The 16,627-nt window shown below is 40.5% G+C and overlaps 1 protein-coding gene and 1 non-coding gene across 2 annotated transcripts; one reads left to right on the top strand and one right to left on the bottom strand.

The window, feature by feature from the left end:
• Positions 1 to 13,157: 13,157 nt before the first annotated feature.
• On the bottom strand, positions 13,158 to 13,263 carry LOC138880595 (small nucleolar RNA R71). The gene has a single exon (XR_011403324.1). It is a non-coding gene; the product is annotated as a small nucleolar RNA R71 (small nucleolar RNA).
• A 587-nt stretch (positions 13,264 to 13,850) lies between these two features.
• LOC104243016 (uncharacterized) lies at positions 13,851 to 15,716 on the top strand. Its single transcript, XM_070159477.1, has 4 exons — positions 13,851 to 14,195; positions 14,244 to 14,418; positions 14,519 to 14,532; positions 14,595 to 15,716. The coding sequence occupies exons 1-4, from the start codon at positions 13,851 to 13,853 to the stop codon at positions 15,714 to 15,716; spliced, it is 1,656 nt and encodes a 551-aa protein (XP_070015578.1).
• The last annotated feature ends 911 nt before the right edge of the window (positions 15,717 to 16,627 follow it).

Raw genomic sequence — 16,627 nt, 5'->3', positions numbered from 1 at the left:
GAGAGGCGCCATCACAACTGGGTTAGGGGTTACGGTCGTGACATTACTACATACAAAAAATAAAGAATTTGATTTTTTTTAAAAAAAAATAGATCTTCATTACAAAGTATTCTACAGGTACTCATGATTCTTCCACAAAGTGCTATGAGTTAAGGGAAGTATTATTTAATCTTTTCTTGTTTCTAATTATATTAGTCAATATCACTATATAACTCAAATTATTTAATTTATATACTCTCATATTAGTAAAACAAAATATAAGAATATTATATTACCTATTTTCCAAAGTTTGGTTCCAACCTCTTTCTTCTTCTTCTTCTTCTTCTTCTTCTTCTTCTTCTTCTTCTTCTTCTTCTTCTTCTTCTTCCCTTCTCTGCATTTTTTTTGCTTCTGCTGCAGCAGTAGCGTTGCTTTCCCTTTTCCCCCAATTCCCTTTTCTTTCTTTTGGTTCACTTGGGCTTTTGCCCTTATTTTAAATTGATTAGGTTTTCTTTCTTTCTTTTTGTTTTCTTTTCTTGTATTATTTTTTATGTTAAAAGACCAACATACCCTAAATTAAATATGGGTCATGACAGGTAATTCCGATCGTGACAGGTATTTAGGGTAGCATATACGATAATGGTAATTTTTGGGATTGTTGATAATGGAGGCGAGAGAAAAAACATATAAAGAAAGGAGAAGATGGAAAAAAAATAAAAAAAATAATTTTAATGGTAAATATTGCGGCGTGTGTACTCCACCACACAACATAGATGTGGTTGTAACATTTTAAGGGTAAATTTATTCCATTTTAAAATAGTTCAGGGGATAATAGAACCTCCGCAAAGTTTAAGTGTGTAATTGGAAATCCGACTATAGGTCAGTGGGTACTTATGCATTTTTCCTTTTATGATAGGCAAAGATTGTTGCGTCTTTCATCATTTTCCCGGGGATAAGATATGAATTTTTTTATTTTGTGTCTCACATGCCAACTTATACTTATGTGAGGCTTTTTATTACTTGACAAGTGAACTCATGGGTCCCATATGCTTACTTTAAGAGATAAAACTATGAAAGGCAACTTAAAACTCTATAATTTTCTTATTCAAAATACTTAAATAAACAACAAAATAATTAATAAACTAGTAATAAATATTTGCCATAGAGAAACATCTAAACGCTTACAGTATGTTGATTTTCTTTTTTGATCGGCAGTTGAACAATTTGATGAGTTAATAAGCATTGTCATTTTATATTATTTTTTCTTAGTTTATAATTCTACAATTGTTAAACTAGAAGTCAGTTCAACTAACCTCTCTTTCTTTTGTAGTATCTTCCCCCCTTTTTGGCCACAGATTTTCCATTGACACAGAACTCTTACCACAGTAATGGAAATAATGAAATATCATGTTTATGGTCTGAACTAGTGTGACGACTCAGCCAGTCATTTCATGAGTTACCGCCCTGTTTCCCCCATTTCTGTTTCTTATTGCTTTGTATAGTGGTTCTATATATGATCGAGTTGATTGGTTAGGGTTCAGAAAGGAATTGGAAAAGTCTGAGACACTTAGTCTCTTTTGAGGAAGGTTAAGTTAGAAAAGTCAACTGGATGTTGACTTATGTGTTAGAGGGATTGGATGTGAGTTCCGATGGTTCGGTTAGCTTCGGGAGGTGATTTGGGACTTAGGAGCGCGATCGAAATGAGTTTTGGAGGTCCAGAGTAGATTTAGGCTTGAATTGGCGAAAGTGAATTTTTGGCGATTTCCGGTTGGTAGGTGAGATTTTGATATAGGGGCCGGAATGAAATTATGAGAGTTGCAGTAGTACCGTTGTGTCATTTGGGATGTGTGTACAAAATTTTAGGTCATTTAGACGTGGTTTGGTTGGGTTTTTGATCAAAAGTGGAATTTAGAAGATTTTGGAAACTTAGGCTTGAATCCGATGTGTTTTGTTGATTTGATGTTGTTTGAGATGTTTTAAGATTGGTACAAGTTTGAATAAGGTTTTGGGATATTTTGGTTCCTTTGGTTGAGGTTCCGGGGGCCTCGGGGGAGTTTCGGGTGATCAATCGGATCATTTCTTGATGTTTGGAGTTGTAGATTTTGGTTTCAGTTGTTGCAGGTGTTTTACTCTTTGCGTTCGCAAGTGGACCCTCACGTTCGCAAAGAGTCATTTGAGGAAGGTGGAATTTAAGCCTTCGCATTCGCGAGGAAGGCTACGCGTTTTCTCGAAGGGCTAATAGGTTGTCCATCGCGTTCGCAGGGGTAGTGTCGCGTTCGCATAAAAGAAAATGGGCAGCTGAGCTTTAGTGGATTTTTACTCATTGCATTCGCGAGAGGCAGAATGCGATCGCGAAGATTGGTCTGACCAAAGCATCGCGTTCGCGATGGGGAGGTCGCGATCGCGAAAGAGGAAAAATTGTTCAGAGTTAATTTGTGCTTCGCGAACGCGAGGCTTTGACCGCGTTCGCGAAGAAGGATTTCAGGCCTGGGCAGAATGTTTAAATACTCGTCTTTTCCACGATTTTGGAGTTTATTTCATCCATTGTTGGTCGTTTTTGGAGCTTTTTGAAGGGTATTGAATAGGGATTCAAGGGGAATCACTTGGAGGTAAGATTCTTGGACTTAAAAGTCTATTCTAATGTGAATTTCACCTAAATAAGCATGGAAATTAAGCCAAAAATTGAATAACTAGGGCTTGGAAATATAGACCTTTGATTGACGATTTGAAGGACCATTTGAGGTCGGATTTTAAAACTTTTGATATGTATGAACTCATGGGGAGATAAGGAATCAATTGATGTAAGAATTATCAAATTTTGAGACGTGGGCCCAGGGGTCGGGTTTTGGTAATTTCGGGATTTGTGTCGTATTTTGATTATTTTCGCTTGGGCTTCATTCCCTTAGCATATTTTGACATCGTCGTTCTGATTTTGGATAGATTCGATGCGAGTGGAGTCCGATTCGAGGAGCAAAGGCATCGCGAGCTAGAGAGTTGACCGGTTCGAGGTAAGTAATAATTGTAAATGATGTTCTGAGGGTATGAAACCACGGACTTGCACATCGTTGTGCTATATTGAGGTGACGCACAAGCTTGATGCCGAGCGTGAGATCGTGCACTGTTGGGGATTGTGACTTAGTCCGTCCCGAATGACTATTTTACCGCGTATTTGACTGAAATTTATTTGCTATCATCATGATTTAGGCTGAATGCCATATTTGGTCCTTGTGCCATCTATTTCAACCCTTCGGGGATTTTTATTGATATTTCCTCACCGTTTTGACTTTATACTTGAACTCAGTCGTGATATATTTCACTGTTTTCATACTCAACCATGTTTACTATGTTTTTTACACTTAAATGATCTTTTAAATGATAATTGGGCTGAGAATCACTGTTTTACTGTTGCCACAGAGGTTTGTGAGGATTTTGATTGAGTAAGGCCGAGGGCCTATGTGGTGAGGAAACATTTGATACTGATTAAGAGGTCAAGGGCCTGAGAGATGTACTCCACGAGGTGGCTTGATTGGTATGAGGCCGAGGGTCTAGTGATGATTCCACAAGGTGGCTTGATATTGCGCTTGGGCCGTAAGGGGCCCCTCCAGCAGTCTGCACATCCCCAATGAGCGCAGGTACCCATTGTGATCTGAGATTGAGCCTGAAGGGCTGGTACTGTTCTGAGATTGAGCCCGAGGGGCTGATATTGTTCTGAGATGTCGTATGAGGGGCAGATTTGTTGATACTGTGCCCGATGGGTGAACCTTTATGTGTTCATATTTTTCTTAATTTTCTGTCAATTACCATGCTTAATTGTTGAAAAAGGTTTTCATGAAGTTAAATTTGAGTTAAAGGATTTTTACCTATCTTTCACTGGTTTACTGTTTTAATGGTTTTACTGCTTCATTATAGCATGCTTTTGTGCCTTACGTGATTTTCTGCTTTCAATCTTTATTTATGATTATTACTCACTGAGTTGGAGTACTCAATTTACTCCCTTCTCCCTGTGTGCAGATTCAGGTGTATCTGGTCCCGCTCCCGAGTGCTGATCATTACGGCTCAGGCAGATCCGAGGAGTCTCTAGGTAGTTGTTGGCGTTCGCAGCCCGGAGCTCTTCTCTATCTTACTTCTTCATGTTCTTGGTTTTCTGTATTAAACTCTGTTGTTTGATATGGAGTATTCCGGATTGTTTAGATGCTCATGACTAGTGACACCCCGGTATCAGGCTGTATTGGGTTATTTTCCGCGAATTATGCTATTATCTGTTAACTTTGGATTATCTTATCATGCTTTAGATTTATTTCTTATAGTTTAACTATTAATAATTGGATATAGGAAGTGTCGGCTGGCCTTGTCTTCACGAGAGGCGCCATCACGATCGGGTCCGGGTTTAGGATCATGACAAGTTGGTATCACAGCCTAGGTTACATAGGTCTCATGAGTCATGAGCAGGTTTAGTAGAGTCTCACAGATCGGTAAGGAGATGTCTGTATTTATCCTCGAGAGGCTGCAGAACCTTTAGGAAAAAAATTCACCTTTTTGAATTCTTATTTTGCGTCCTTGATTCAGCTTGAAAAGTAACTCTTTGAATTCCTTCCACGCGTTTGTATGTGCGCATGGGCGCTTGGTATTAGATATGCATCAATGGCTTGTGATTTCCTGATCGAGGGGCGATATGTGATCTTTGTGCATTGATGTTGGGCCAGTTTGGAGGACTCGAGGCCGAATTTTTGCTTATAGCTTGAGCCCTGAGCTGTTGATTTCGAGAGCGCGTGTTTCTGGATCCATATGTTCTGTTGTGTTTGATGGAAAGTGCGTGTTTCGAGAGCGCATGTTTAGAGAGCGCGTTGTTAGTTACCTGACGAGTGTGATGTGATTGCTAGATGTATTCATGTGATTTGGAAGCGATGAGAAGGGTCTCATGGAGGATATGAGGACTATTAGGTGCTTGATTTTCATCTTGATTTGAGGTATAGCCCCGAGTTATGGGTGTGTGAAGAATATTTCCATGTTTTCTAGTTGGGAGTGGAGTATATTTCATGTTGTAGTCTGAGTTTAGACTCAGGGAGTTTAAGTGACTGTGTAATATTTATAATGGTGGAAGGTATACAGAAATGTTAGTTTGAGGCAAAATAGGTGGGGTTATCTCCTGCGGATTATTCTGAAGTTCGCGTAATCCCTTGTGTCATTTATTGGAAGATCTATGTTACCAGGGAAATATATGTTTTACAATTTGAATTTGGGTTGCTCAAGAGAGTAGGCTTGACTACTACGAGAGTGAACGCGAGATTTGTAGAAGATATAAAGTACCAGATGGTCTGTGTTCCACGAGCTTATGAAGGATTGAGTTTAATCTCACTATGGTATTATGACAGCAATAAAGTAAATACGTTATGAGTTGTTATGTATGTTTTGGTCTATGGCTTCGATCCAAGTGGGGGAGTCTACCATTAATTAGTCGATTGCACGGTTATGTGCTATGTTGGTTCCAGTTTGAGGCGTGTGGGTGAATCAGTCATCGCATTCAGTGCCAGTTATTTCACCACCACCCGCCCAGCCAGCTAGGGGTGGAGGTCAGTCAGCTAGGGGTCGCCCTAGAAGGGAAGGTAGATCAGGTAGCGGTCAGGCCGGTTTCTATGCACTTCTATGCAGACTCGATACTATTGCTTTAGATGCTGTTATTATAGGTATTGTTTCAGTCTGCCACAGAGATGCCTCTGTATTATTTGATCTCGGTTCCACCTTTTCTTATCTGTCATCATACTTTGCTCGTTATTTGGGAATGCCACATGAGTTTCTTACTTCACTTGTTCATGTATCTACCCCGATGGGCGATACTGTTGTTGTAGACCGTGTGTACCGGTAGTATGTGGTGACTATTGGGGGTTTGGAGACCCGTGTGGATCGTTTATTATTGCGTATGGTGGATTTTGATGTCATTTTGGGCATGGATTGGCTATCTCTATGTCATGCTATTCTGGACTGTCATGCCAAGATAGTCACATTGGCTATACCGGGTGTGCCACTGATTGAGTGGCAAGGTGTGAATGTTCCCAATAGAGTGATCTCATTCTTGAAAGCCCAGCGTATGGTTGGGAAGGGTTGTCTTTCGTATCTAGCCTTTGTGAGGGATGTCGGTGCTGAGACTCCCAGTATTGATCCTGTTCCAATTGTGAGGGATTTTCCCGATGTGTTTCCTGCAGACCTGCCGGGCCTCCCACCGGACAGGGATATTGATTTTGGTATTGACATGGTGCTGGGCACTCAACCCATTTCTATTCCACCATATCGTATGGCACCAATGGAGTTGAAGGAATTAAAGAAGCAACTTCAGGAACTCCTTGATAAAGGGTTCATTTGGCCTAGTGTGTCACCTTGGGGTGCGCCGATTCTATTTGTGAAGAAGAAGGATGGCACTATAAGGATGTGCATTGATTATATGCAATTGAACAAGGTAACTATTAAGAACAAGTATCCTTTGCCTCGCATTGATGATTTATTCGACCAGCTTCAGGGAGCGAGGGTGTTCTCCAAGATTGATCTCCGTTCAGGTTATCACAGTTGAAGATCAGGGACTTAGATATTCTTAAGACAGCTATCAGGACCCGATATGGTCATTATGAGTTCTTGGTGTTGTATTTTGGGCTGACCAATGCCTCAGCAGCGTTCATGCATTTGATGAATAGTGTGTTTAGGCCTTATCTCGACTCGTTTGTCATAGTCTTCATTTATGATATTCTGGTGTATTCGCGTAGTCAGGAGGAGCACGCAGAGCATTTGAGAGTTGTGGTTCAAAGATTGAGGGAGGAGAAGCTTTATGAGAAATTCTCCAAGTGTGAGTTTTGGCTCAGTTCAGTGGCTTTCTTGGGGCATGTGGTGTCCAGCGAGGGTATTCAGGTTGATCCGAAGAAGATAGAGGCAGTTTAGAGTTGGCCCAGACCGTCCTTAGCCATAGAGATTCGCAGCTTTCTTGGTTTGGCAGGCTATTATTGTCGGTTTGTTTAGGGACTCTCATCTACCACATCTCCCTTGACCAAGTTGAATCAGAAGGGTACTTTATTTGTATGGTCGAACGAGCGTGAGGAGAGCTTTCACAAGCTCAAGACAGCCTTGACCACAACTCCAGTGTTAGTTTTGGCATCTGCTTCAGGTTCATATACCGTGTATTGTGATGTTTCGAGAGTTGGCATTGGTTGTGTATTGATGCAGGAGGGTAGAGTTATTGCTTATGCTTCTCGTCAGTTAAACCCCATGAGAAGAACTACCCCGTTCATGATTTAGAGTTGGTTGCCATATGTTGGCCCAAGAACAGATGAAGTTTTGAAGAATGACAAATGAACTCAGTCATGGACCAGGTCCATCTTGTGAAGCACTGTCATGATCAACCTACACAAGTGAGATGCACATAAAGGAGATAAGTCCTACTGATCAAGTAACAATATCTCTTGATCTGATCGAAAAGTTTGCATATTGGATAAGGGGAGAAAGTCTCCTTATATGAAGAGAACACAATCCGGATAAAGAGAGTGTTAGAGTTTGATATCTTCAAGGACACAACTACGATAAAAGATCAGAAATTGAGTCCCAATCAAACTCTGATTTCTAACCTATTAAATGACAGTGATTTTTATCTTTTACAGGCATTGCCCGAACGCAGAAGTTAAACTAAATTGAAAGAAAAAAAGCAAGGCGATTTTGCAAGCAATTTATGTGAGATTTGAGTGTGCACTCCTGAAGCTACTTGAACGAGATAGAAGAACCAACTCCATTGTGTTTTTTCTTATTCTAGTTCAATTGTAGTAGGTGGTTTAAAGTTGTACCTTTCAGCTTTCATAGAAGTAATTATATTTGGTACATTGAGTGTTCAAGTTATAAGCTAACTTGAAGTTGTAGAAACAGTTGAGGTTGTGTGCCACAACGGGACTAGAGTTAATCCTTAGGTTTACAAAGTGTTTTTGTAAATGCTGTTTTGGCTCAGTGATTTTAGTGGAAGTTTGGGAAAATCCTACTTAGTAGTAGGTCGTGGTTTTTTTACCTTTTGAGCCAGGTATTTTCCACGTAAAAATCTCCGTGTTCTTTATTTTATGTACCTTTTATTCCGCAAATAGTAGTAGTTAGAACACCTAGAAGAACCAGATTCTTCTAGAGCGAAAATTGGTTACCACACAGATTACCCCCCCCCCTTGTCTGGCATTGACGTTTAGAACATCAATTGGTATCAGAGCAGGTTATCCTTGAAGAGGCTAACACCTTAGAAAAAAATCAACATGAGTGCACCACCTGGGAATTAGGAAGGGCAATCCACTGCTAGGCCTCCACTTTTCAGTGGTCAGTACTATTCTTGGTGGAAGAACAGGATTAGGGATCACATCATAGGAGAAGACTATGAACTCTGGGATATAGTTACTGATGGTCCTCTAGCAACTACTAACAAGAATGCTGAAGGAGTGGATGTGCCAAAAACAAGAGCTGACTGCACTGCTGAAGACCTGAAGAAGTGGGAGAAGAATGCCAAGGCCAAGAAATGGCTTGTGTGTTGACTAGGTCCAGATGAGTACAGTAGAATTCAAAGTTGTACCACTGCTAATGAAATCTGGGACACTTTGCAAGTGGCTCATGAAGGAACACCTCAAGTGAAGAGGTCCAGAGGAACATTGCTATATTCTCAGTATGAGAATTTTACCATGAAGGAAGTAGAAACCATCCAAGAGATGTATACAAGGTTCACCACACTGACAAATGAACTTAAGTCTCTTGGAAGGATTATTCTTGAAGAAGACAAAGTTGAGAAGATCTTGACAAGGGTTCTGCCAGTCTCTTGGGAAAGCAAAATCACTACTATTCAGGAATCAAAGAATATTGCTACCCTCAAGCTGGATGAACTAATTGGAAACCTTACTGCCTATGAACTGAGAAGGCAACCCATGAAAATGGATGCACCAAAGAAGGAAAGAAGTCTGGCTCTCAGAATTGATGAAGGTTAAGATTTGGAGGATGATGAAATGGCTATGATCACAAGAGATTTCAAAAAGTACCTGATGAGAGGAAAGGGTTATTCAAGAGGTACAACCTTCAACAAACCAAGGGCTCCTAAGAAACAGACCAATGAGGGTTGCTACAAGTGTGGTAAGACTAATCACATGATCAAGAATTTCCCTCAATGGGAAATTGAGTGGAAGAAGGAAAAGGCTGAATGAAGGAACAGGAAGAAGGAACAGGTTCAACCAAAAAGGAACGAAGGATCAACAAAGGCTATGGTTGTTGCCTGGGGAGAAACATCAGATGAGGACTCTGAAGATGAAGCTGGAGATGAACAAGCACTTATGGCCATCGGAGAATCAGATGATGAACAAGAGGTAAGTATTCTTCATCTCAAAGACAAGATTAAATTCCCGTCTAAAGAAAGGTTGTCTGAGCTAATGCTAGACTTCATTGATGAGTATGGGATAATTAACAATGAGAAGAAAGAGTTGTCTAGGGAATGTATGATCCTAAAAGCCAAGTGCAAAAATTTAAAGTCTAGGGCTAATGAGATTGAAAGTGAAAATACAGAGTTGAAGAACCAGGTTCTTGAGAACAAAATTTACACACACTGTGGCAAGACTGGCCATTACAAAAATGAATGTAATGCAAAAGAAAAGGCCAGTAAAAAGAACAAAACTTTTTTTCAAGAAAAAAATATGCTGCCTGGGTGGGCTAGAAGGAATCTGAATTTATCCCTTTGCCCATAGAAAGGGACCCAAACTAGTTTGGGTTCCTAAGACTAACCCCTGATTTCTTTTTGCAGGTCCAAGTGAAGGGAAGCAGCCAAATATGGTACATGGATAGTGGCTGCTCAAAACATATGACTGGAAGCAAGATCCAGTTCCTTTCACTTGAGGACTTAAGGGGAAGCAATGTCTTTTTGAAAATGGGAAGAAAGGTGAGATCATTGGGGTTGGAAAGGTAGGTAAGACAGACTCTCACTCCATTAAGAATGTCTACTTGATAGATGACTTGAAATACAACCTGATCAGTGTATCACAACTATGTGACAAAGGTAACCTTGTAGCATTGACCTCTACTAAATGTTTTGTGATTAACCTTACCACTGACAAGATTGTTTTGCAGGGAAAAAGAGTTAACAATATTTACATTGTAGATTTGTCTACTCTCTCAGAAAATGAACTAACCTATCTAAGTGTGCTGGATAATGATTAAGTGTGCTGGATAATGATCCCCTCCTGTGGCACAAAAGACTTGGTCATGCTAGTCTGAATCAGCTAAACAAATTGGTTTCTAAGGACTTGGTGATAGGGTTACCCAACATCAAGTTCAAAGAAGACAAATTTTGTGAGGCATGTGCATGGGGGAAGCAGGTAAGATCATCTTTCAAAAGCAAGAAAATGGTAAGCACAACTAAGTCGTTAGAACTGGTCCATATGGATCTATGTGGTCCAATGAGAACCATGAGCAGAGGAGGAAAGAAATATGTAATGGTACTTGTTGATGATTATTCTAGATTTACCTGGGTACTATTTCTAACATCTAAAGATGAAGCATTTGACATGTTCAGTGCCTTTGTTAGAAAAACTCAGAAATAATTAGGCAATCAACTTGCATCAATCAGGTCTGATCATGGAATTGAATTTGAAAATGCTAAGTTTGCTGATTTTTGTGATGAAAATGGTATAGTTCATAACTTCTGCCCCTAGGACCCCTCAACAAAATGGAGTAGTTGAAATAAAGAACATGACTCTTGAAGACATGGCTAGGACTATGCTTCTTTCTAGTAATCTGCCTCATAGCTTCTGGGCAGAGGCTGTAAACACTGCATGTTACATTATTAATAGATCCATAACTAGACCTCTTGTAGAGAAGACTCCCTATTTGTTACTTAAAGGGAGAAAACCAAATATATCCTATCTTAGGGCATTTGGATGCAAGTGCTTTGTGCACAATAATGGAAAAGACTCCCTAGGTAAGTTTGATCTCAGAAGTGATGAGGGAGTATTATTGGGATATTCTTCACATAGAAAAGCATGTAAAGTGTTCAATAAAAGAACTTTGTGTGTAGAAGAAAGTGTACACGTATTATTTGATGAAATTAACATTCTTTATGAGAGATAGGAACATGAAGATGAAGCCATTGGATTGGTAAAGGATTTGACTGAAGCCTCAACACAAGTCAAAGTGGCACCAAAAGAAGGAATAGGTGATGGAACAGGTTCTTCCATCTAGGGCAACCTGACAGGGTGATGATAGGCTATAATTGTGTATTTTAGTCGCTTATTACACTCTAATTTACTGCACTTTAATTGAGTTTGAGCTTTAATCGCTAGTGTTTTGCACTAAATATGCGTTTTATGCCTTGTAGGAGTGATTCCGATATATGTAGGCATTATGGAATGAATTCAAGTGATTTAGAGCTTTGAAGTCTGAGTAAAAGCCCAAGACATTAAGCCGGGATCGTGTTCGGAGGTCGTGTACCAAGTCGGGATGTTAAAAGAGGACGAAATAAGTTCACTCTGAGAAAATTACACTGCCGCGGTGCAAGGCGCGACACAGCAGTGTAAAATGCTGCCATATGCGAAAAGTTGAGGCTGCTGATAATTTCCATTAGCGCACTGCATGGCGCGGCGCATGGTGCGGCGCGACTGTACAAATTTTATAGAGCCAGAGTCCTATTTCGTGCAGGAGAAGGTGTTTTCGTCTCGGCCCGACCCTACTTGGTATAAATACATATAAAAACGTTATTTTGAGGACTTTTGACAGAGCTTAGCCTGGAGAGACGCAATTTGGAGCAAAAATACACACAAGAACATCTCAGATTTCTTCATCTTTTCTAGTATTTTCAATTATTCAAAACTTATGCAATTGTTTGATTTTATCATGAGTGGCTAAACACCCATTGTTCTGGGGTTGTGATTTAGCCATGAATATTATTGTTTAACGTTGACTTGACCTTGATTATAATTCACCAATATATGGTTGTTTCTTCAATTTTGTGTTTAATTGCTTAATTGCCTGGCCAACAGTTAGGTTCTATTTACTATATATGCTATGCTTGGGAAAGCCGTGTTTAGGTTAGAGAAGAATTAATGAGAGCATGATCTTAACCCTTAGGGGGAGCGAATTTGTGGTTAGGATAGGAATATACCTAGTCATCGTGCTTAATTAAATATCGTGATCTTAATGCGTTCTTAATAGATTAATTTCATAGGAATATAGGCGTTAATCTATTGAGAATAGGTGAGTAGTACTTCGGAAGAAGGCTATGAGAGCATTTATCGATTAATTAGCAACCATGAGTGAATTATATGAAAGGGAGAGTTAATGAGAACACAATATGAATGGTGAATCGATCACAACCCTGGAATATTTATCTCTACTGAATACACAACAATCAACTTGTTACTTGATAATTTAGTTATTAGTTAGAATTGTAGTATAATATAATCATATTATTGGACTTTAATTTTAGCTGGATTGAATAACAATTTTAGCAATTTAGTAAGTAGTTTACACAAGTCTCTGTGGGTTCGACGCTCAACTTATCATTATATTACTTGTCGACCATGTATACTTGCGTGTGCATTTGGGAGCAACAAGTTTTTGGCGCCGTTGCCGGGGACTTGAATATTAGCTACTTGCTAGTTTTTGCTTTAATTATTTATTTCATCGAGTCTAACGTTACTTGATTGTTGCTCGGATCTCAGGAACTTTGATTGAATGCGTAAGGACGGAAGCCAAGACCGACTTCAAGCCTTTGATCCTGAACCTGAGAGAACATTTCACAGGAGGTTGAGGGAAGCAAGGGGCACGAATAATATTCAGGCACTTGTTCAATTTCCTGTGGACATGGTAGAGGAGCAACCCATAGCTGTTCAGGAGGTGGCCCAGGATCACTGGGCACTTTGAGCTGAAATAGAGCATGATCCAATTGCTTCATGCAAACGGACAATTTATGGGTCTTTCACACGAGGATCCACAGCAGCATATTCTAAACTTCTTGGAGATTAGTGATACTTACATCACTAACGGGGTCACTACAGATTATGTGAGGCTCACACTTTTTCCATTCTCTCTGTTGGGCGAGGCTATGCGGTGGCTAAAGGCAGAACCAGCTAATTCAATTACAACATGGAATGATTTGGCAAGAAAATATCTGGCAAGGTTCTTCCCTTCGGGCAAAATTGCAATGATCAGAAGTAAGATAGTTGACTTCAAACAGAAAGCGGGGGAATCTTTATACTCAGCTTGGGAAAGGTTCAAGGGGCTACTCAGAGACTGTCCTCATCACAATCAGACGAATGAAGTGTTAGCTCACACTTTCATAGAAGGGCTACATTCTGAAACAAAGATTGTGGTAAATGCTGCAACTGGGGGTCAAGTGTTGGAGAAAAGCTTTGACAGGATATATGCATTATTGAACAAATTCTCCAAGAGCAATCCGGATTGGAAAGGAGAGATGGGCAGACACACAGTGCAAAAGTCTGCAGGGGTTTTTGAGTTAGATGTCATCTCAACATTATCAGCGCAGATTTCTACACTGACCAATCAAGTCAACCAGATGAACTTGAGTATCAACAAACAACAGGTACAACAGGTTCAAGCTTTTTGTGAAATATGTTGAGAGGGGCACACGAGTGACATGTGCCTCGCAAACCCAGAGTTTGTCTGCTTTGTGGGTAATTCAAATAAGGGCCAAACAAACCAATGTGAGAACGCTTACAATCCCAACTAGAGGAACCACCCAAACTTCTCTTGGGGTGGAAACCAGGGCACTCAGAATCAATACAAGCCTCAAGCACCTCAACAGCAATATAGACCACCTCAAGTTGAACAACAAGCGAGTCCTACAAGTCACCTTGAAGACATGTTTAAAAAAAATGATGGCTGAACAGCAAGCCCTCGCCACAACAGTGAGAAATTTGGAGCGTCAAATGGGACAGCTTGCCAGTGCTCAGAACACTAGACCAGCTGGAGCTCTTCCAGGTGACACTGAAGCAAATCCTAGGGCAGCCCTTAATGTCGTGTCGTTGAGGAATGGGAGACAACTAGAAGAAGTTCAGTCTAAAAAGAGGAAACATGTGACTTTTAATGAGAGGCCAACCACTATAGAATCAACATCAGAAAAAGCTAAGGAGCCAGAGAAGCCAGCTGGAGAGGCGGTGGCTGAGCAACCCCCACAATTGGTTACAAGGCCACCACCTCCATTCCCTCAAAGATTGCAGAAAGTAAGAGATAATACTGCATATAAAAAGTTTCTTGATATCTTGAAGTAGGTGCAAATTAATATTCCATTGGTTGACATCTTACAAGAAGTACCCAAATATGCAAAGTACATCAAGGACATTGTGGCAAATAAAAGGAGGCTAACCGAGTTCGAGATTGTGGCACTCACTGAGGAGTGCAGTTCTAGAATTCAAGGCAAGTTACCTCAGAAATTGAAGGATCCAGGTAGTTTCACTATCCAAATCTCGATTGGTAAACATGCTGTTAGGTGAGCTTTATGTGATCTTGGAGCCAACATCAACTTGATGCTGCTATCTGTGTTCAGACAGTTGGGGTTGGGTGAGCCATGCCCAACAATAGTTATCTTATAGTTAGCTGATCGCTCTCTTGCTCATCCTGAGGGAGTGATTAAAGATGTGCTAGTTCAAGTGGGTTCTTTCATATTCCCTGCTAATTTCATTATCCTGGACTACGAGCCCGATCAGGAAGTCCCATTTATTTTGGGGCGTCCATTCCTAGCCACGGGTCGAGCTATTATTGATGTTTGTGAAGGAAAGATGACAATGAGAGTGGGTGATCGAGTGGAGGTCTTCAATGTTTATAGAGCACTCAAGTTACCAGCCCACTATGAAGAGTTATCCATGATCTCTGTGGTGGAGAGTGATGCCACATCGTTAGTGCCCTATATGAGCCCTGTAGATCCTGTTGAACGAGGATTGATTGGGGATGTAGAAAATAGTGAAGATGAAATGATAGGAGAAATTGAGCAAGTACTGGATATGTCATGCAGTTATGTACATGGGTTTAGAAAATTTGAAGAGTTGGATAGGCCTGTTACTCTGACCTTTCCTAGGCCATCTATTGAAGAAGCTCTGAAGTTAGAACTCAAGCCACTTCCAACGCATCTGCGCTATGCTTATTTGGGGAACTCTGAGACATTGCCCGTGATTATTTCATCCAGCTTGACCAGCACTCAAGAAGAAAAATTGCTCAGAGTACTCTATGAGCATAAAAAGATCATTAGGTGGACTATAGCTGACATCAAGGGCATTAGTACATCGTTTTGCATGCATAAAATCTTTTTAGATGACGGACACCGCCCCAGTGTGGAGCAACAAAGAAGATTAAACCCCATTATGAAAGAGGTGGTGAAAAAGGAAGTAATCAAGTTGCTCGATGCAGGTATCTTTTTTCCTATTTCTGACAGCAACTGGGTAAGCCCAGTTCAATGTGTGCCCAAAAAGGGAGGAATGACTGTAGTTGAGAACAAGAAGAATGAACTAATCACTACTCGCACTGTTACGGGATGGAGAGTTTGCACTGATTATAGAAGACTTAACAAGGCAACTCGCAAGAACCACTTCCCACTTCCATTCATCGACCAAATGCTAGACAGGTTAGCTGGGCATGAATATTACTGCTTCCTTGATGGTTATTCAGGATACAATCAGATTGTCATATGCCCAGAGAATCAGGAGAAGACTACTTTTTCTTGTCCTTATGGCACTTTTGCCTTCAAGTGAATGCCGTTTGGACTTTGTAATGCACCATCCACTTTCCGGAGGTGCATGATGGCTATTTTCACTAACATGGTAGAAAAATTCGTGGAAGTGTTTATGGATGATTTTTCAGTTTTTGGGTCTTCTTATGATGTTTGCTTGAGGAATTTGAGCAAGGTGCTAGCCCGTTGTGAAGAAACAAATCTGGTACTAAATTGGGAAAAGTGCCATATTATGGGACAAGAAGGCATCGTGTTAGGCCACAGAGTATCTAGGAGCGACATTGAAGTTGATAAAGCGAAGGTGGAGGCGGTTGAAAAATTACCTCCACCTATTTCAGTGAAGGGTGTTCGGAGTTTCTTGGGACACGCGGGTTTCTATTGGCGCTTTATTAAAGATTTTTCGAAAAATTGCTACTCTTTTGTGCAGGCTGCTTGAAAAAGATGTAACTTTCAACTTTGATGCTGCTTGCCTCAAGGCATTTGAAGAACTTAAAAAGAAGTTAGTGACTGCTCCCATTATTGTGGCACCTGATTGGTCCTTACCATTTGAACTTATGTGTGATGCGAGTGACCTTGCTATTGGGGCAGTGCTAGGCAAGAGGAAGGACAAGGTATTTTATTCCATCCCCTATGCGACTAAGACTCTTGATGATGCCCAGCCGAATTACACCACCACTGAGAAGGAGTTGTTAGCTGGTGTGTGGGCCTTTGAGAAATTTCGGGCATACTTGGTAGGAACGAAAGTCATAGTCCATACCGATCATGCAACAATTAGGTATTTGTTTACAAAAAAAAAAAGAATCTAAGGCTAGATTGATGCACTGGGTTTTATTGCTACAGGAGTTTGATGTAGAAATATGAGATCGAAAGGGGACAGAGAACCAAGTAGCTGACCATCTATCAAGGTTGGAAAATCACGATCACGTGGAGGAG

Source organism: Nicotiana sylvestris, chromosome 10, assembly GCF_000393655.2.
Source record: "Nicotiana sylvestris chromosome 10, ASM39365v2, whole genome shotgun sequence".
NCBI lineage: Eukaryota > Viridiplantae > Streptophyta > Magnoliopsida > Solanales > Solanaceae > Nicotiana > Nicotiana sylvestris.
This window is presented reverse-complemented; position numbering and strand designations above follow the sequence as displayed.

Bases quoted from the DNA above. Each gene is read 5' to 3' on its own strand.
- LOC104243016 (XM_070159477.1), top strand. From the start codon at position 13,851: ATGGCTGAACAGCAAGCCCTCGCCACAACAGTGAGAAATTTGGAGCGT. The intron at 14,196-14,243 runs GTAAGAGATAAT...ATCTTGAAGTAG, and splicing joins TCCCTCAAAGATTGCAGAAA to GTGCAAATTAATATTCCATT.